This window comes from Phoca vitulina, unplaced genomic scaffold, assembly GCF_004348235.1.
Source record: "Phoca vitulina isolate PV1807 unplaced genomic scaffold, GSC_HSeal_1.0 scaffold19, whole genome shotgun sequence".
Taxonomy (NCBI): domain Eukaryota; kingdom Metazoa; phylum Chordata; class Mammalia; order Carnivora; family Phocidae; genus Phoca; species Phoca vitulina.
This window is the reverse complement of record NW_022589722.1, coordinates 13475949-13498062: the sequence shown is the minus strand read 5'-3', so window position 1 is coordinate 13498062 and position 22114 is coordinate 13475949. Positions and strand designations below refer to the sequence as shown.

Here is a 22114-nt window from a genome sequence, read left to right as displayed (position 1 = left end):
AGAAACCTCCATGCTGTTTTCCAGAGTGGCCGCACCAGCTTGCGTTCCCACCAACAGTGTAAGAGGGTTCCCCTTTCTCCACATCCCCTCCAACATCTGTCATTTCCTGACTTGTTAATTTGAGCTATTCTGACTGGTGTGAGGTGGTATCTCATTGAGGTTTTGGTTTGGATTTCCCTGATGCCGAGTGATGTTGAGCACTTTTTCATGTGTCTCTTGGCCATTTGGATGTCTTCTTTAGAAAAATGTCTGTTCATGTCTTCTGCCCATTTCTTGATTGGATTATTTGTTCTTTGGGTGTTGAGTTTGATAAGTTCTTTATAGATTTTGGATGCTAGCCCTTTATCTGATATGTCATTTGCAAATATCTTCTCCCATTCTGTCGGTTGTCTTTTGGTTTTGTTGACTGTTTCCTTTGCTGTGCAAAAGCTTTTATGTTGATGAAGTCCCAATAATTCATTTTTGTAAAAACTGATTTTTAAAAGGAAACTATTCGAAAAATTGTTTCTATAAAATGATGTCACAAAGAATAATTTTCCAAAAGTTACACATTTTGCCTTTTAGATTGAATCTTGCTGAAAATACAAACTAAATATTCCAAAGTAACCTTAACATTTAAAAATGTGCATAAACTTGTGTATAAACCTGACATCAGTTTAGACTTCTAATTTTGCAATAATAAACAGTGTCAGTTATTAAGAGTCAGATAAATAAACAAAAGTTTTGAGAGATAGTAAGAACATGCAAACTGATTGTATGAAAGTAGGATAGGAAACCAAAGGCATTCTTCTTTAAAGTTTTCCAGATGGCTTTGCAAAGGATGCCAACTCCGTAAACAGGTAGCGGGTGGGGACAAAATTAGTTGGAACTGAGCGTTTTAGAGGAATTACAATGTCTCTTACTATTAACTAGAGAACAGCTCTCCTTAATGTGTTCTTTAGTATTTCTTTTTCCTTTTTTTTTTTTTTAAAGATTTTATTTATTTATTTGAGAGAGAGAGAATGAGAGACAGAGAGCACGAGAGGGAAGAGGGTCAGAGGGAGAAGCAGACCCCCCGCTGAGCAGGGAGCCCGATGTGGGACTCGGTCCCGGGACTCCAGGATCACGACCTGAGCCGAAGGCAGTCGCTTAACCAACTGAGCCACCCAGGCGCCCTGTTCTTTAGTATTTCTTGCAACTATAAATAATTGCTTTAATAGCAAGTCTATACTTCAATAAGTGTGAAATACTTTTGATCTTGCAAATCTCCAAGTTCAAAATATCACTATACAGAGTAACATCATTTTGATGTTGTGGATAGTAGGAGGTGGACTCAGTGTGCTCATTGGCATAAGGACTTGTTTTTCTTCTTCCTATCTTTTCCTTGCAGCTATAAACGCTACTTAGTATTCCCAGGTGACTTCGAATAAATCTGAGAGAAATTTTGTTTTTCAGAGGACTTAAATGTTGCAGCTTTTGTGAATTTCACTAACCTGGGATGGCTGAGGTTTGAAACTAGTTTAGGGTAGCATTGCAGAGTTATTTTCAGAAAACTAAACAGATGTTTAGTGTTAATAAGCTGATGAAGATATTATATTTGACACTAAGTTTTCTAAGCATTGCCAGGTATTAAATTGTGATCTCTTTTTTAGGACTGAATTTAAGATAAGCAAATCTGCTCCTTTTTGAGTAATATGATCACTGACCTGTATTTGTTTGATTTTGCTGTGCAAAAGCTTTTTATCTTGATGAAGTCCCAATACTTCATTTTTGCCCTTGCTTCCCTTGCCTTTGGCGATGTTTCTAGGAAGAAGTTGCTGCGGCTGAGGTCAGAAAGGTTGCTGCCTGTGTTCTCCTTTAGGATTTTGATGGACTCCTGTCTCATATTTAGGTCTTTCAACCATTTGGAGTCTATTTTTGTGTGTGGTGTAAGGAAATGGTCCAGTTTCATTCTTCTGCATGTGGTTGTCCAATTTTCCCAACACCATTTGTTGAAGAGACTGTCTTTTTTCCATTGGACATTCTTTCCTGCTTTGTCAAAGATGAGTTGACCATAGAGTTGAGGGTCCATTTCTGGGCTCTCTATTCTGTTCCCTTGATCTATGTGTCTGTTTTTGTGCCAGTACCATACTGTCTTGATGATGACAGCTTTGTAATAGAGCTTGAAGTCCGGAATTGTGATGCCGCCAGCTTTGCTTTTCTTTTCAACATTCCTCTGGCTATTCGGGGTCTTTTCTGGTTCTATACAAATTTTAGGATTATTTGTTCCATTTCTTTGAAAAAAGTGGATGGTATTTTGATGGGGATTGCATTGAATGTGTAGATTGCTCTAGGTAGCATTGACATCTTCACAATATTTGTTCTTCCAATCCATGAGCATGGAACGTTTTTCCATTTCTTTGTGTCTTCCTCAATTTCTTTCATGAGTATTTTATAGTTTTCTGAGTACAGATCCTTTGCCTCTTTGGTTAGATTTATTCCTAGGTATCTTATGGTTTTGGGTGCAATTGTAAATGGGATCAACTCCTTAATTTCTCTTTCTTCTGTCTTGTTGTTGTTGTATAGGAATGCCACTGATTTCTGTGCATTAATTTTATATCCTGCCACTTTACTGAATTCCTGTATGAGTTCTAGCAGTTTTGGGGTGGAGTCTTTTGGGTTTTCCACATAAAGTATCATATCATCTGCAAAGAGTGAGAGTTTGACTTCTTCTTTGCCGATTTGGATGCCTTTTATTTGTTTTTGTTGTCTGATTGCTGTGGCTAGGACTTCTAATACTATGTTGAATAGCAGTAGTGATAGTGGACATCTGTGCCGCGTTCCCGACCTTAGGAGGAAAGCTCTCAGTTTTTCCCCATTGAGAATGATATTTGCTGTAGGTTTTTCATAGATGGCTTTTATGATGTTGAGGTATGTACCCTCTATCCCTATACTCTGAAGCGTTTTGATCAAGAAAGGATGCTGTACTTTGTCAAATGCTTTTTCTGCACCTATTGAGAGGATCATATGATTCTTGTTCTTTCTTTGGTTAATGTATTGTATCACGTTGATTGATTTGTGGATGTTGAACCAACCTTGCAGCCCAGGGATAAATCCCACTTGGTCGTGGTGAATAATCCTTTTAATGTATTGTTGGATCCTATTGGCTAGTATTTTGGTGAGAATTTTTGCATCCATGTTCATCAGGGATATTGGTCTGTAATTCTCCTTTTAAATGGGGTCTTTCTCTGGTTTTGGGGTCAAGGTAATGGTGGCCTCATAAAATGAGTTTGGAAGTTTGCCTTCCATTTCTATTTTTTGGAACAGTTTCAGAAGAATGGGTATTAATTCTTCTTTAAATGTTTGGTAGAATTCCCCTGGGAAGCCATCTGGCCCTGGGCTTTTGTTTGTTGGGAGATTTTTGATGACTGTTTCAATTTCCTTAGTGGTTATAGGTCTGTTCAGGTTTTCTATTTCTTCCTGGTTCAGTTTTGGTAGTTGATACATCTCTAGGAATGCATCCATTTCTTCCAGGTTATCTAATTTGCTGGCATAGAGTTGCTCATAATATGTTCTTATAATTGTTTGTATTTCTTTGGTGTTGGTTGTGATCTCTCCTCTTTCATTCATGATTTTGTTGATTTGGGTCATTTCTCTTTTATTTTTGATAAGTGTGGCCAGGGGTTTATCAATCTTGTTAACTCTTTCAAAAACCAGCTCCTAATTTCATTGATCTGTTCCACTGTTCTTTTGGTTTCTATTTAATTGATTTCTGCTCTGATCTTTATTATTTCTCTTCTCCTGCTGGGTTTAGCCTTTATTTGCTGTTCTTTCTCCAGCTCCTTTAGGTGTAGGATTAGGTTGTGTATTTGAGACCTTTCTTGTTTCTTGAGACAGGCTTGTATTGCTATATACTTTCCTCTTAGGACTGCCTTTGCTGCATCCGAAAGATTTTGAACAGTTGTGTTTTCATTTTCATTGGTTTCCATGAATTTTTAAAATTCTTCTTTAATTTCCTGGTTGACCCATTCATTCTTTAGTAGGATGCTCTTTAGCCTCCATGTGTTTGAGTTCTTTCCGACTTTCCTCTTGTGATTGAGTTCTAGTTTCAAAGCATTGTGGTCTGAAAATAGGCAGGGAATGATCCCAATCTTTTGGTACCAGTTGAGACCTGATTTATGACCTAGGATGTGATCGATTCTGGAGAATGTTCCATGGGCACTAGGGAAGAATGTGTATTCTGTTGCTTTGGGATGGAATGTTCTGAATATGTCTATGAAGTCCATTTGGTCCAGTGTGTCAATTAAAGTCTTTATTTCCTTGTTGATCTTTTGCTTAGATGATCTGTCCATTTCAGTGAGGGGGGTGTTAAAGTACCCCACTATTATTGTATTGTTGTCGATTTGTTTCTTTGCTTTTGTTATTAATTGCCTTATATAATTGGCTGCTCCCATGTTAGGGGCATAGATATTTACAGTTGTTAGATCTTCTTGTTGGATAGATCCTTTAAGTAGGATATAGTGTCCTTCCTCATCTCTTATTACAGTCTTTGGTTTAAAATCTAATTGGTCTGATATGAGGATTGCCACCCCAGCTTTCTTTTGGTGTCCGTTAGCATGGTAAATGGTTTTCCACCCCCTCACTTTCAATCTGGCGGTGTCTTTGGGTCTAAAATGAGTCTCTTGCAGACATCATATCGATTTGTCTTGTTTTTTAATCCAATCTGATAGCCTGTGTCTTTTGATTGGGGCATTTAGCCCATTTACATTCAGGGTAACTATTGAAAGATAGGAATTTAGTGCCATTGTATTGCCTGTAAGGTGACTGTTACTGTATATGGTCTGTGTTCCTTTCTGGTCTATGTTGCTTTTAGGCTCTCTCTTTGCTTAGAAGACCCCTTTCAAGATTTCCTGTAGGGCTGGTTTCGTGTTTGCAAATTCCTTTAGTTTTTGTTTGTCCTGGAAACTTTTTATCTCTCCTTCTATTTTCAATGACAGCCTAGCTGGATATAGTATTCTTGGCTGCGTATTTTTCTCATTTAGTGCTCTGAATATATCCTGCCAGTCCTTTCTGGCCTGCCAGGTCTCTGTGGATAGGTCTGTTGCCAATCGAATGTTTCTACCATTGTAGGTTACATATCTCTTCTCCCGAGCTGCTTTCAGGATTTTCTCTTTGTCTCTGAGACTCGTAAGTTTTACTATTAGATGTCGGGGTGTTTACCTATTTTTATTGATTTGAGAGGGGTTCTCTGTGCTTCCTGGATTTTGATGCCTGTTTCCTTCCCTAAATTAGGGAAATTCTCTGCTATAATGTGCTCCAATATACCTTCTGCCCCTCTCTCTCTTCTTCTTCTGGGATCCCAATTATTCTAATGTTGTTTTGTCTTATGGTATCGCTTATCTCTCGAATTCTGCCCTCGTGATCCAGTAGTTGTTTATCTCTCTTTTTCTCAGCGTCTTTATTTTCCATCATTTGGTCTTCTATATCACTGATTCTTTCTTCTGCCTCATTTATCCTAGCAGTTAGCGCCCCCATATTTGATTGCACCTCATTAATAGCCTTTTTGATTTCAACTTGGTTAGATTTTAGTTCTTTCATTTCTCCAGAAAGGGTTTCTCTAATAACTTCCATGCTTTTTTCAAGCCCAGCTAGTATCTTTAAAGTGATGATTCTGAACTCTAGATCCGACATCATACTAATGTCCATATTGAGTAGGTCCCTGGCCGTCGGTACTACCTCTTGTTCTTTTTGTTGAGGTGATTTTTTCCACCTTGTCATTTTGTCCAGCGGAGAATAGATGAATGAGAGAACAAAATGCTAACAGGGTAACAACGTCCCCAGAAAATATACTCTAAACAAATCAGAAAAGACCTGAAGCAGGGGGAAAAGAAAGGGAAAGAGAGAAAAAAGAAAAAGAAGAAAAAAGAAAAAGATAAAGATAAAAACAAACAAAAACAGAACAAAACAAAAAAAACCAGTATATGATCAAATATGATCAGGCTGGTACATAGATCAGTGCCACACACTAGATTTTGCATGTATTTTGGTCTGTTAGAAGAAAGTGCCTCCCAAAATTTTAAAGAAAGAAAACTTATATATGTACAAAAAATAAGGGTTGCTATGATGAAGGGATGGAATATGACTGTAAAGATCAAAATTATAAAAAATTTTATAAAAGGAATTGATAAAAGTTGTTTGAAAAAAGAAAAAAGAGGATTAAAAAAAAGAAAAAAAAGGAGAGAATGTGATCAGGCAGGAGAGTAGAAAAAAACCATACACTAGAGATTTAGGGTATATTTTGATCTGTTAGAAGAAACTATCTCAAAATTTTAAAGAGGGAACAACTTATATATATATGCCAAAAATACGGGTAACTACTATGAAGGGATAGAATATGACTCTAAAAATGAAAAATAAAAATGTTTTTTAAAAAAGGGATTGATAAGATGTTGGTTGAAAAAGGGAAAAAGAAAAATTCAAAAAAAAAAGACAGTTAAAAAAAAAAATTAACTTTGAAAGACTAAAGAATCATGGTAAAAAAGCAATGGATTCTATGTGCCGTATTCCCCTAGCACTGGAGTTCTGCTGTTCTCATTGATCGGTAAACTTGGTCTTGGCTGGCTGTTCTTGCTGATCTTCTGGGGGAGGGGCCTGTTGCGGTGTTCCCAAATGTCTTTGCCGGAGGTGGAATTGCCCCACCCTTGCCCAGTCCGGGCTAAGTAATCTGCTCGGGTTTGCTCTCGGGAGCTTTTGTTCCCTGCAAGCTTTCCATTGGGCTTGGGAGGCCGAGAGTGAAAATGGCAGCCTCCCAATCTCCGTCCCGGAGGAGCCGAGAGCTCAGGGCCCCACTCCTCTGTGAGCCCCCAGAGAAAAGCAGTCAATCACTCCCGTCTCCCTGGTCTCCAGCTGCACTCCGCGCTCACCCAGCCTGTGACCGAGTGTTTCTATCTCTGGCACCTGACTCTGTGTGGAATCTCCAAACCCAGCAGATCCCTGTGGTGAGCTCCCGCACCGCTCCTCCGGAGGAAGGAAGGGGAGTCTCCCCGGATCTGCTGCTTGTTGGGTCCCTGCTGGAGGAGCAGTGGCCCGACTGTGCTGCAGATCATGGTTTGTGGCAACCCCGAGCTGAGAGCCCGTGCCTTGGCTCCGTCTCTGCAGCCGGCTTCCCCACTCCGATCCCTGGGAGCTCTGCCGCACTCAGGCACGCCCAGTCTTTCTGTGACCCCGAGGGTCCTGAGACCACACTGTCCTGCGAGGGTTCCACCCCCCGCTTAGCCACTGGAGCGACGTCCCTCAGCGGAGCAGACTTCTAAAAGTTCCGATTTTGTGCTCTGCTGCTCTATCACTTGCCAGAAGCGGCTGACAGAGGCCCCCTCCCCCACCGTCTATCCTCCCGAATATCTCCTGGGATTCACTTCTCCGCAAGTCCTACCTTCCAGAAAGCGGTCGCTTTTCTGTTCAGAGAGTTGTTGCTATTCTTTTCTTTGATCTCCTGTTGAGTTTGTAGGTGTTCAGAATGGTTTGATCCTTATCCAGCTGAATTCCTGAGACCAGACGAAATCCAGGTCTCCTACTCCTCCGCCATCTTGCTCTGCCCCTAAAATTATATTTTGATAATTGCTATTAAAAAAGCAGGATGCTGTGAAAACGTGTAGGAAAGGGAACTAATTTTGACTGGCATCAAGAAAGTCTACCAAAGGAAGGGAATTAAGTTCATATCTAAAGCACAAATAAGATTAATCCTGATGAAGACAAGAGAATGTTGCCACAATTTATTTGTTAGGATTTGGTACAATAGCAAGGAACAGAAAATCCAAGATAGCTTTAAAAGAATTTTATTTCACTCCTACTTACAAAGCTTAGACTAAGGCAGTCTAAGGCTGGTAGTACTCACCAGCAAGAGGAATCCAGGAATATTATTCTATTTTATTGTTCCACTGTGTATGTTCTCTAGTTCCAAGGATGCCTCATGGTTCAAGAAGATTGATCCAGCTTCAGCCATTTCATTAGCATTCCCATCAGCAGAAAAAGGATGGGGAGGAAGAAGGGCATGTTTCGTCACTCTAAGAACACTTCTTATACCCAAAGGGTCTAAGTTAATCGTATGCCCACATGTACCTGTAACGAGGGTTGGGAAATGTCTTTATTTAAAGCAGGCATATGCCCAACTAAAAGGGTTTGTTTTTATAACTATAGAAAAAGAGGCCTAGGTGTTCTGATTCTAAAGACAACTGGGAGAGGAGAGAATGTATATTGGGAGACAACAGTCTCTGCTGGAGAAAATCGTATGTGAAGTTCTAGGTAGGAGCAAGCTTGATATATTCCAGGAGAGAGTGTAGTGTGTTTAAATGTTACGAGCAAAGGGGAGGAAGAAGGGTGGTGGTGGGAAAAACTAGAGAGGCAGGTAAGGGCAAGTCATAGCCTGCCTTTTGGATCATGAAGAATTTTGAATTTTACTTAAAGAATGCTAAAAGTTGAATGCTTTTAAGGAAGAGGATAACATGTTCATATTCTCGTATTAAAAAATTTTTTCTGGTCACTGTGTGGAGAGTAAGTTAGAGACAACATTGGCAGTGTATATGAAGTTTAAAATGGTTGTGCTTTTTGGCATACAATTGCATATTTATGAATTTATCCTAATAAAATCATCAGACAAGTACAAAATCTAGAAGGACATGCACTGAATGCTTACAGTGGGAATGAGTTTAGAAAAGCTTCACTTTCTCCTTTAATAACTTTTAATTTTGAATGATTTGTTTTACAATAAGCATGTATTACTTTAAATTTCATTAAAAATCAATAAACCAATTTCATCTTTTGAAAAACAAAGACAAAACCACTTGGGACTTAGCTACACAGTTGTCCAGATTGCTGACTCCCATTCCAAATGGTCTTCCTTTGTTTGGATCTCCATTTCTAATGGTTGCCAACCTCCTGGAGTCTGCCTTTCTGCGTGGTCCCTTTGTATTGAGAGTCCACTTAGATGGTTGTCCTACTTTTCATTTTGGTTTTTGTGTTTCTGGTAGGAAGAGCAACATTCTTGTCTATTCCATCATCCCATTTCCCCACCCACACATTTCTCTCCTATATTCTGGCTAAGTCCAGTGCCCCAGGTTTCCTCCAGTGACATTTGGACAGGACATGGATAGCCTCTATCTTTGCCCCACCATGTTTATAAAGACATGCCTTAGGGAGTTGACTGGTGAGGATGTAAAGGGGTTCTGTGGGATCATAAGTGGCCCTTAATCCTTAACTGCATGGACTTTAGAATTTTAGAGTTAAAGAGTAAAGGCCTTCAATTATAAACTGTCACAGAAAAAAAAAAATTTCTTTGTGGATATTCTGAACATTTTGAATATCTATCGTCAGGAGTTTGGTTCCATGGTGTGGAAGAAAGATTATAGCACCTAGTCAGAAGACTTGGATCATAATTTAGTCTCATTTGTAGGATGATCTTGCAAATTGAATAATTTGCAAGAAGATCAGCTTCTTCACTTGTCAAATAGGAGTAATCCCAACCCTACTTTATTGGGCTGTTCTATGTCTGAAATCATTTTTTTTTTTTAACTTTCCATTTATTCACATTTCATAGATTATTACACTTCCTCAAAAACTAATTAATACAAACTGAGATTGCATTGTCTGACAATTCAAGTATTTTAGTTTTAGAAAACAATTTCCTATGTAAAATAGAAAGCAAACAACTTATCTGGTTGCTAAGAAGTCTTAGATCTGTTATGATCCCGTCTGCGTCAGGCAGAGTGTAGTCCTAATCATGGTTGCCTCTGGCCAAGAACGCCCAGGTGCTTAGAGCAGGACTGGACGCGCGCCTCGCGGTCCCCTACTGGCACGCCAGTTTCTACTACAGATTCTCACTTTCAGAGTGAGATCGAATACCCAGGAATTTGAGAATGAGCCATTGGGTTTGCAAAGCCTTCATAATGCACAGTGCTTGCATTCTGACTTTGGAAATCAAAGAACTGACAGATGCTCAAAAGCAGACGTGTTTAACTTCAAAATGAAACCAAAAAAAGTCTTTCTCAGTGATAACTTGTTCTGCACTCGGATAGTAAGATGGTTTTCTCTTTTCCTCTCCCCCAGAACAGGTAGATCCTTTCTGGCATGCAGCATATCAAAAATATAATTTAGAACTGAAATAGTAAAGCTATAATCCTTTTCAAGAAAATCAATTCATAAATGGTCAGACTTGTCCTTCCCTGGAAAACACAATTTTAAACTGCTTTAAAAACTGGACACACATTTCTAGCCTGTAATTCTAAAAATGAAAACAGCACAATGCTCATTTTTTTTGCTTACTGGGGAACGCTGAAAAGGAGAAGGACACACACCAGTTTAAAAAAGGCCACTGGGACACTCAGTATTTGTCAAGATGCAACATTACTGATTTCGGATTAAAGGTTAAAAAACACCTCCCTTCAGGCCACACAGATGATATACTTCATAGATCCTCCAACTAAATACAAAAATTTCCATCACTTTTTTAAGCTATAAAGCACCATTATAGATATTTATTACATTATCATGTTTATGCCATGATGAAAAATATGAGATACCTGGATAGATAGATAGATAGATATAGATATATAGATATAGATGTATCTACATATATATATCACCTCACAAGGAAATCACATTTCTTTAATGCTAGACTGATGTAGTTATTTTAGAAGTATTTTTCTTTGAGCTCAAATTTGTCTCCCCATGGTATTTATGACTTTAGTCCTTCGTGACAATGTAAAACTGGTCCAATCTTTTATCCACATAATTACTATGTATTAACCAAGAAAGATAATAGGCTCAAACCATGACAATTTCGGTCTATATTCTATGGAAGAATTTCTGGAACTTTAGGAACACAGTTGGGTCTCCAATAAAAAGTTTCAAACATGTTTGGAATAAAGGAAACTCCAAGTTTAAGTGTGTTCATGTGGCTTTCTTTTCATAAATAATTGAAGATTATATTTAGTTTGATAAAAATCTTTCCCAGGCATTTTTAATTGTAAAGCAGCAAGTGGAAAATTGTTTTTTTACGCAGCTAATTTATATACTGTCTTTAGAGGGCAGTACTAAACCACTGATAAATCTTGTTATTTCTGCTAATGTTGCTAGTAATGGTTAGTATAAAGTAAAACTAAAATAACTATAATGAGATTTGTGATGCAATTATATATACCTCTTAATATTAGTAAAATTTTCTAGGTAGTTAAATGAAAATGATAGTTTGAGATTCATTGATAATTCATTCAATAAATAATTGTTAAATTCTATTATGCATACACATTGTAAGAGATACAAATGTGAATAAGGCAATGTTTGCTTTCAGATAACTTACAATTAACTGCGATAAATAAGTTGTGTTTTGTGTGTGTATGTGTATACAGCTCTTTCAGGATAAAGATAATAATAAAAATACCAATATGTATTCATTATTTTTTACGTGCCAGTCACTGTCACACAATTAATTTTATCCTCATATAGCCCTATCAAATAGGAATTATTATTTTACCTACTTTTCAGATAAGGAAACTAGGATTAATAAGATTATGTGATTTGCTCAAAGTAACACAGCTTGGAAATGGCAGAGATGCGATTTAAATGTATATCTATTTGACTTCACAGCTACTTCTCTTTGCCACAATGCCATCTATCATCTCAAGGTGTATGTGAAATATCATAATACACAAACCCACACAAAGAGCTATAGACGTTTAGAAGAGAGCCATATCATTTCTGTTTGTGGGAAATCTGGAAAGAAGAAATCTGGACTGTATTTTCAGGAATCAGTGGGATCATAAGAGAATAATAGCTAAAATGGTAGTTAATCTGTATTGAAATCTTATTATGTGCCAGGCACTTTATATTCATTACCTTATTCAATTATCAGGAAAAAAATTCTGAGGGAGGTTCTACTATATTATTTCCCATTGAGGAAATAAGGCAAGTGAAGCTGACAATGGTCATATTTGCCCAATTTGTAATATCTGACAAAAATCATGCTAATAAGTAGGCTAATAAGTAGGCAGGCTTAAACTCTTAACCAGTACAATATGCTGCATGGAGAAGTAAGATGGAAGGCATAAATAAATGCATTGAACATTATTAAGGAAGGGTAAACTATTCCACTTGGTTATAGTCTGGAGGAGTATAGTAGAGGAAGTAAAAGTGTTGACATATAGTTTGACCATAGAACCTTGAGGAATTTGGATATTATTTACTGTACAATGGGAAATAATTTATGAGATTTATGAACAACGAAGAGACATAAACAGGGTTTTTCTCTGGAGAGAAGAAAGAGGAATTTCCTGTAAAATCGGATCAAATAATTGTAGTACCATTAACATAAGTACAAAAGAACTGATTAATCTGTGAAATGTTGATAATTCTTACCAAGTATGTAATGATTTATGGTGTCATGCCATGTCAACATTGATGATCAATCAACAACTGATCATGAGTTGGTGAAGGAGATGCATATTTGGTTATTTTATTCTATATTCAATTTAGAATGAAATTTTGTTTCAATCCCACCAGAAAATAAACCTCCCATTTTTTGTCAGAGGTGAAGGTTTAGTTTCTTGGCCAGTTGAGAACATGGGCCTAAGGGTCTAACTCTTCCAAATATAGTTTCTATCCTGTTGCAGCTCCACCTGCACGTATATCTTCATGGGTGGTCAGTCTCTATGATTCTTAAGGCCTTTTGATGGTGCTGAGTCATAAATAGACATGCTGCTTATTCTTCCCCCTTACAGACATTTTGTTTTCAGTTTTCTCAAGTTTGCTAGATCAGGCAATACCTACCTGTTTGTTTATCAGTATCCTAAAATTTTCTTTCATATGCTAATCTGTTGATCCATTTGTTTACCATTATCTTAAAATTTTCTTGTTGTTACTCGTCTGTTAATCTCTCTTCTGTTGTCCTTGTCCTTATGCACGTTAGACCATTTTTACAAATCCGTTTTCATTTTAATGGGATTTGGCAAGTAGCAAAAGTAAATATGCAGGTTCAACATGGAAGTCCCATTGTTAATCTTAAAAGTATTACCCCTGTTACACGTATAAGTATAATATAAAATTTTATGAAGTTCATTTTTTTGAAAAGGAGACATTGTGAAAAAATGTGCTTTTTAGCAATTCCTATTTCAATAAAGTATTTTCTTGCTATTCCTCTGACTGCATTTAGAAATGATAAGATTTCTCTAATTTGTTGCTACTGAGATATTTTCTTAGGTCATTTTCATGTCTATTTTTCATTATGAACTTTGTATCCTAATAGTCTTTCTCACCCAGTTTTTTCACTTTCAATTTTTTTAAACATTCAACTTAAATTGAATTATACAAGTTTTTTGTCTTAGTCCCATGCCACAGCCACATAACTATGGTGAATATTAAGCTGATTTTGCTTGCTAACATACACTATAAGAAAATAATGTAATTTAATTGATGTTAAGATATCTGAATAACATTGATATAATATATTGGTATAATATAAATTTAATTTCAGAGAACTTCATCTACAATAAATTTGTCACCAGGAGAAGTGGAAGAAGAAGAAGATGATGAAAACACTTGTGGGCCTTCAGGACTCTGGGAAGCATTAACTCCTTGTAATGGATGTAGGAACCTTGGCTTCCCCATTCTTGCACAGGTAACAGTTTGCTTTTCTTAAAATATAATAAAATATAAAAATACTTGCCTATGTTTTTAAGGAAATATTTTTTTCTCTCTTCCTGAAAATCCAATTAATATCTTACTCATTTTGTAATTTTTCTTCAGTTAAAGGTCAGTAAAATGTTTATCTAACTTGCTGTACATGTGTGTATATGCAAACATATACTTTACATCATTTTATGTAGTTGTGTTATTTTGATCATAATGCTAGTTCCTGAAAAATTGAGTTGGTTTTGAGATTTTTAATATTTATGATCTAGAAATAGTTCATTTAAAGAATGCTCTTTCAAATTAAATTATAATTTATAATAAAATAATAGAAAATGATTTACAAGGAAACACACAAGGGCTCCTTAAAAGCATTGTCACTGATTTTTTTTTAATTTTTTAGCACAATGGAGCATTGTAGAATAATGTTCACCATTGAAAATTATGTAGGACAATCCAAAAATGAGACCAAAACTCTAAAATATTGACTATAGTTTTGAAACCATCTCATTATTTGTTAAGTCAATTTTATTCTATTGCATTACCTTCAAATTGCTGTTGTGTATTTTGGACGACAAGCTTATGGAGGAGTTTCAGAAATAAGTAAAATTATCCAGAGCTAGGAAATTTGAAGCCAAAATGAAAATATGAAAAAAACACTTAATACAAAAAACAATGTAATGGCAAAGATATGTATGTGTAACTACTTAGTGGAAAAATAGTCTTGGACAGAAAATAATTTGCGGTAATTGTCTAGAATAGTGTTACATCTCAAAAATATTATTTTCTGTTTTGCCTCAAGTATGAAGCAATTATGTCTAAGAAAAAAATCACATTTTTCATGTCTTATGTCACAAGCTGATCATAGCCACTCAAATTCCAATATTAATTTATTGTAGAGAAAATCAAACCAGCATATAGTACTTAAAAAATCTCTTCACCTTAACATGAACTATTTTTAGGACTTTAAGACACTATCCTAATCATTACAGAATTGTTATCAATATATACTGGACCATGAGTTCCATAAAGGTAGAGACTATATATTGTATTACATCTATTTCTAAGACCAACATAGTTCCTAGTATATTGTCAGTAGTAAGTAGTAGTTGAGTGGAACAATGAACAAATGTGTATATTTGGCTGTTTCGTTTCCTCACTTAAAGAGTTTTACCTCATATCTGTAAGGAAATAGAAAGGAATGAAAGAAACATAGATTTTAATTTATTACTATAACCTCATCTGCTCAACAATTTACTAGTAATTGAATGCTTTTATCTATTTTGCTTTTATCTATTTTACTTGTTTCATAAGATAAAGTCTTAGGGCTCTTAGCCATCAATAATATATGACTATAATTTGCTTCTCTATCACCTTCCTAAACATTTATTTTTTTCATTTTATTAGGCTTGGTAGTAGGCTTGGTAGTAACTTGATTTTGGTTTACAATTTTTTAATACTAGATATTTTTCTTTGGCCATTTTCCTGTGAAGATTGGTACATAATAATATTTTAGTAGTTACATTTACCACAAAATGTTTCCCAGTCTGCAGCTTTCCCCCTTAATTTGTATATGTGAGTGTATTTTCTGTAGTTTTTTAAACTATCAATTTCTTTAAACTTCACCTTTTTTTTGTTTGTTTAATTCACCTCATCTAGAGATAATTCCCATTTCTCTCATTATATTGCATCCTGTTTGGCTTGGATTTTCTCCTGAATCTCTTATTTCTGTTGTCCTATTTTTAAAACTACATGACTCAATTTTGATATTTTACATATAATGCAGGAGAAATCATGATTGCATTAATTAGCTGACATGATTGCCTGCTGTTAAAAATTTATATTTTATAAAAATATCCTTATTGGGATTTTAATTGTTACTGCATTACATCTGTAAATTTACTTGAGATGTAGTATCCTTTTTCTTTTTACTCTATTTAATGTAATGAATGAAGAGTAGAATTCTTTTATTAATATTCTTATCTGGACTTCTACTAATATTTTCAATTTGCTGATGGACTCTCCTTTAACATATGTCTGTGTATCTAGAATAAAATTTAATACATTTGTTGTGACATTGGAGACATATCAAGTGTAAATTTGTCCTACAACTTGCAATAGCTTTGAACTCAGGACTTTCTGGGCCAGCTTCAAAATAAAAGTTTTCTTAAAATTTCATGAATAACAGGATTTTATTTTGAAGTTTTTTTTTAGACCTGAAATAAAAATCATTAAGCCAACCACTGTGTATATAAGGTCTCATGAACAACCACTACCTTACAGTTTGGTATAGGAGCCTTTGGGATCAGTGGAATTAGAATAGTGCTATGCAAATTTCTGTATACTCAGATTTGTTGGATTCAAATAAAATACATTTATTTCACATTTATAACCCTTAATTTAATTGGATCCAGCACACATGTATCAAATATCTTCTATATTCAAAGCGTAGTGCTAGGCTTCAGAAACATGAGGATTATGGAAATGCAGACTTAATTAAAACTATGTGATGTATTACTTTTAGAATCTTAGATTTTTTACTTGCAAAATTAGAACACTGGTTGATCCTGTAGATTTTACACTTCTAAGATTAGCTAATCTCTAGTTTTTGTCTGGATTTTGAATTTATCCTATATTCAAGTTTTAGCTAATTGTTCTGTTTTTCTAGTTTTAATATGCAATTTTATTCTTCCATTGTGATGAGATGTTATTTAGAATTCTAAATTTTCACAAAGAAATTTAGAATTTAAATAATATCAGAGAATTAAAATTAAGATTTATAGAATATGTTGGGTACTTTAGTATAATTCCAAAGCAGTTAAATAATATTTAAGTTGGGTAAAAAACAAGAACAAAGAGACTGGGGAAATGAAGCCCTTTCTAGAAAGTATAATTAGTTTTTCAACATTCCTGACAATAATATTTTTATAATAAATAATTTTTACCATTTGCTTCTGTCCCTGGTTATATATTTTGGGGATTTTAGAATTTTTTTTGGTTAATACATGTAGATGAAAAATGGATGAGGGTCTTTGAGAGTAATCTTTAGCATTTTATTCTGTCATCTGTGCATTGAATCACAAATATCAAGTTAAGGGAAAGTTAAAGATAGGTCAGAGCCTGATCAGAAATTGCCATTTGTTTTTATTGCTACCCTTCCCTGTTAATAGAGCATATGTTATTAGAGCAGAGAATTTGAGTCGAATTGTATTAGGGTGGATGATATTGCTTTCCTCCACAGTCTTATACGAGATACCCACCTCTGCACCATGTGCAGTACAGGGCTCTGAAACTCTTTCCTAAAAAGTCAGTCCTGCTGGGTGGAGACCTCTGGCTTCCGTCCTGGTCACTCATGTAGGCTTCACTCTGCAAGGTTGTAATGAGGGGTCCCAATACTGAGCTGTTAGCTGTTTTTGCAGTGGGCTTGCCAGTAGTTTCTGCTCTTGGAATCACCATATTTATGCTGCCCTCTGGGAAGAGGCCAGTAACTCCTACTGATGTGCTGGAAATAACCTCTGAGTAGAAGAAGGGCTTGCAGCCCTTGCTAACAACAATGTAAGACATGTCGAATGCTCCCACTATGGCCATTCTAGCTGTGCTTCTTCTGGATCTGTGAAGGCTGCTCCTGTCGCCATCCCTGCCCTTTTATCTGATACTGTAGGCTTTGTGACTGCAGAAGTGTGTGAACTCTTGAAAGCAGTATGTGTGGGGGGCATGATGAATTCATTCCTCCCTAGCATAACCGTAAGAGGTGGCCCCAAACAATTCAGGGTTCATGTGAAGACTCCTGATGTCAACTTGATCTTGATCCCTTCCAAAGAAATGAATGACACTTGCCTATGGGAGAGACAAACAAGTGAAATAAAGTGAGACCTTTTATTCCTATAGCTAAACAATAAGAGCTTATAATAATTTTGAGTTCTCAAGTCCAATCTCCCATTTGTTGCAGGAATCCTCCTCTTCAGTATCTGCAAGAACATTATTGTAATTCACCAGCGAATATCCTCATATACTTTTTTTATACACTTGCGTTAGTATTTCTGCTGGCTAAGTGGCATGCACTTTAATATTCTGGTAGCTACTAACAGTGCTCACAAGCACAGCCCTCTGCCAACGATGTATACAAAATCAGTACATGGTGATCATGGGGAGACGTGGGGGGGAGGAAGTGTCAGGATGCCACAGATCGCAATACAATATTGGACATGAAAATAAGAGTTGCTGACAGCTGAGGAAGCTCTGAAATACAGCATTGGGGAACACTTTGGAACACCTAGAACCTCCCCAGTGTGACATGACCTCCAAATGGAGGCTCTTTTGGCCCTGAACCCATTCAAATGTAATGAATTTTCTAGGTGAGCCTCAGTACCAAAGGCTCTGCAGGACTTTTAGCTGTTCTCCCACAGCACCCTGGCCCCATCATTTAGAGTCTCTGTGAAGACTTACCGCTGGGCTCTTGTCCTCCTCTTCAAACCCACTTATGTCCAGTGTGTCTCCAACTGGGATGGCCTGGGAACCACTGTAAGCCTCTACTGGTGGTCTCAAAATGTAAACAAGGTTTTCCCAATAAACAAAAAGATCTTTTGTATTAGAAGGGGGACACAGCTGAAGGTAAAAAGAGCGGCCAGTGGCAAGCTTCAGGCGGAGCTGTTGTTTTTTACCATTATGGATGGATATTGTTACAAACTTCAAGGGAAACAGTCTGGTTAGCTCTAAGATCTGTGTAGACTTGTAATCTTTTCCCTGGGTGGCAGGGCCATATCTGTTATAGTCATCACAGATAGCAGCTGGTCGGGCCAGCAGCATGACATCAGGTAGTGTGAGGTGGGGGCTAGTGCGAACGATGCCCACGGTCACCATTCGGGCACGGTTGTGCACGTCAATCACTTCTCCTTTTTTACTGACCTGTATAAAGTCACTCTCAAACATTGGGGCATACTTGAATATAGTATACTCCCCCTTGTACAGTTGTTGCTGCAGTTTCCCCATGGAGGTATTAAACATACCCATTGCAGGGCTGCTTTGGGCTGTGTAAAGTGGTAACTTATATTGGTTGTTCATGGCTATCTTTTATCAGGACTCCTAGGGGTCCTCCACACTTTACCACACTTTACAGGGTGTCCTACTTCCCTGGTTTTTCTAGCAGGTGGGTTAGCAGTGGTCTTTTGCAGGCTTTTTTTTTTTTTTTTTTGATCTCTGAGCAACTGAGAACAGGGTGGGGGTACTGATTGCCAATTGCTCAGTGCTAGAGACAATTGCACCTGCACCAGACTGCGCTCTGCCTAGAGCATGGAGATATCGGGGTGCACAATGTTAGGGACCCAGTAGATGACAGGGTGCTCCGATGTTGAGTGCAGAAATCGGGGCCCCAGTAGATGTTACCATGTGCAGATGTTGAGGAGCAGAGGTCAGGGCCCCAATAGATGTCAAGGTGCATAGATGTTGGGGCCCCAGTAGATGTCAGGGTGCACAAATGTGGAGGCCCACAGAGGTTGGGCCCCAGTAGATGTTATGGTATGCAGATGTGGAGGAGCGAGAGATCCGGGCCTCAGTAGATGTCAGGGTGCGCAGATGTTGAGGTGCTCAGATGTTGGGGTCCCAATAGATGTCAGAGTGTGCAGATGTTGAGGCGTGTAGATGTTGGTGTTCACTTGGAGTGGGGAGGGGCCTCCTCTTGAATCTGACACATTGGTTCACAATAGCCTCTGTTCTTTTGGTTTCCACAACCTCACTGCCAATTGTATTCGTACTGCTCCTCTCCTCCCAAACTGAAGCCTCCCCCTAGGCTTAAACCACCCCACAGGACCCCTTTTATCCTCTCCTGCCCATTGTGACCTGTGCCCACCACACACTTTGTTGCCCAACAGCCCCTCCCTCAGAGCAGGGACACTGTCCTCTCCACCTCACCCCACCCATCCTTACTATGCCACCCTGCCTGCCATAGCTCAGCACAACCCCCTGCCCCAAGGACCCATTGAAGAATCTTAATACATACTTGCAAATTGCTTTCAAAAAGGTTTAGGCAAAATTTCTGTTAGGTATGAGTTTAAAATATACACACTCTCTTATCCAGTACTTTTAGTTGTAGCCAATTAGAAGTAATTGTAGACAATTTATCTTGAAGAGAGAATTGGACAGGTTGGTAAATAGGTTAGTACAGCGTGTTTATTAAGCTTTATTGTAGCAAAAAAAGATAATAAATAAGATTAATATCTTACAATCAGGGTTTGGTTAAATAAATTATGGAACATTCTGTGATACAATACTCTGCAGTCATAAAAATCATTATGTAGTTCCCTATTTGACATGAAAAGATATTCCTGATTTTTTTTCTTAAAGATAAAGAGCAAAGCAAAAAGATTTCAAACAAGTGTTATATGGGTGGTCCAATTTATATAAGATCATCTGTGTGTATGTTTGTGTATGAAAGTATGTTCAGTGAAATGTTTAAAGGGCTTATCTCCAGATGGTGTAACTTTTATTTTCTTTATACTTTCTATTTTTATTAGGATAATTTCTATTAATGGGAAAAATAAAACTGTTTTTATTAGCAATTTTTTTTTACAGCCATGATACATTTTATGTTTTGATACACCTTCACATTGCTGATGAGATTTTAAGCTTTTTCCTAGACATCTCTATGCTGATTATACAGTGAAAAGAGCCTTAAACATTCTTAAACGTTCTATTCTTACTGCTGTCATATTGTATGTATATATAAAAAGTCTGAGAAGTTTTGCCAACTATTATAAATGTTATCAATGCAATAAGATTAAGATATCTTTATTGGTATAATGGTATACATAACACACACATACACACACATATGTAAAGCCATAGTTTTTGAGTCTTTAGTTTGTTCTATAGGTCAAAACAAACATTTTTATTCCCTTCATATTGAAATATCTGGTTATTTCTGATAATATGAGTATTTTTCCTTTTTTATTAAGAAGCCTCTTAACATACCAATAGCAATTTTTACTGGCCTGTTTAAAGTCCTTGTATCTTAATTTCTACTTTATGTCTCTATTACTTATGTTATAATTAGAAAAAACAGTAAGCCTAATATACATTTAGTAATCAAACTAACATTTTAAAAGTATCTCAGTGGTTTTGGTGTTTTTTGAAAAGAATAGCATTGGACACAATGATTTAATTTAGGTGCTTTTAAAAAAATAAAGTGAAAATACATCTGTTTTATTTTTTTAATTTTTTTAATTTTACTTTTATTTTATTTTATTTTTTTAAAGATTTTATTTATTTTTCAACAGAGAGAGAGAGACAGCGAGAGAGGGAACACAAGCAGGGGGAGTGGGAGAGGGAGAAGCAGGCTTCCCGCCGAGCAGGGAGCCCGATGCGGGACTCGATCCCAGGACCCTGGGATCATGACCTGAGCTTAAGGCAGACGCCCAACGACCGGGCCACCCAGGCGCCCAATACATCTGTTTTCTTAAAAGTACTTTTATGCCATGCACATATATTACAAAATATTTATCTTAGGGTTCCATTAGAGCATGAGATAATTGCGTTGTCTCCCGGGAAATCAGACACTGCAATACTTGTAGGGCCTATGGACTTTCAGAAAAATTTCCAGACCATTCATTAGACCAACAACAGTAGAACTACTATTATTGGCCTGATAATCATCATGTGTAGCATTCTGGAAAATATGTCTCTATTTTCATTAATCTGGTATAGTTTGTTTTGAACTCCGCTAGCCATTTAGAAAACTACCTTATTAATATTTGCCTCAAAACTTAAGAAGTTCAAATGGCTAAATAAAAATCTACCTGAACCTGAGATTAAGGAATTCTTTTTTTTTTTTTTTGGCAGTTATTTATTTATTTGTTTGTTTGTTTTGTTTTGTTTTTTGTTTTGTTTTTGTGAGTTTTTTTGTTTTTTGTTGTTGTTGTTTTAATTTTATTATGTTATGTTAGTCACCATATAATACATCATTTGTTTTTGATGTGGTGATCCACAATCCATTGTTTTCGTATAATACCCAGTGCTCCATGCAGTATGTGCCCTCCTTAATACCCATCACCGGGCTAACCAATCCCCCCTCCCCCCTCCCCTCTAAAACCCTGTTTGTTTCTCAGAGTCCATAGTCTCTCACGGTTCATCTCTCCCTGCAATCCCCCCCCCATTTTTCCCTTCCTTCTCCTAATGTCCTCCATGCTATTCCTTATGTTCCACAAATAAGTGAAACCATATGATAATTGACTTTCTCTGCTTGACTTATTTCACCTAGCATAATCTCCTCCAGTCCCACCCATGTTGATGTAAAAGTTGGGTATTCATCTTTTCTGATGGCTGAGTAATATTCCATTGTACATATGGACCACATCTTCTTTATCCATTCATCTGTTGAAGGGCATCTCGGCTCTTTCCACAGTTTGGCTATTGCGGACATTGCTGCTATGAACATTGGGGTGCATATGGCCCTTCTTTTCACTACATCTGTATCTTTGGGGTAAAT

The 22114-nt window shown here is 36.9% G+C and overlaps 2 protein-coding genes across 14 annotated transcripts in view; one reads left to right on the top strand and one right to left on the bottom strand.

The window, feature by feature from the left end:
* ANKS1B (ankyrin repeat and sterile alpha motif domain containing 1B) overlaps positions 1 to 22114 on the top strand; it is a 1095895-nt gene that overhangs the window by 262194 nt on the left and 811587 nt on the right. For all 13 annotated transcript variants that reach the window (XM_032416344.1, XM_032416343.1, XM_032416340.1 and 10 more), the window contains exon 9: positions 13481 to 13624. In XM_032416344.1, the coding sequence (XP_032272235.1) occupies positions 13481 to 13624 (144 nt within the window). The remainder of the gene's footprint in view (positions 1 to 13480; positions 13625 to 22114) is intronic.
* Positions 16879 to 19398, bottom strand: FAM71C (family with sequence similarity 71 member C). Its single transcript, XM_032416900.1, has 2 exons — positions 18068 to 19398; positions 16879 to 17272 (listed from the first exon to the last, which is right to left on the bottom strand). The coding sequence occupies exons 1-2, from the start codon at positions 18694 to 18696 to the stop codon at positions 16879 to 16881; spliced, it is 1023 nt and encodes a 340-aa protein (XP_032272791.1). The 5' UTR covers positions 18697 to 19398.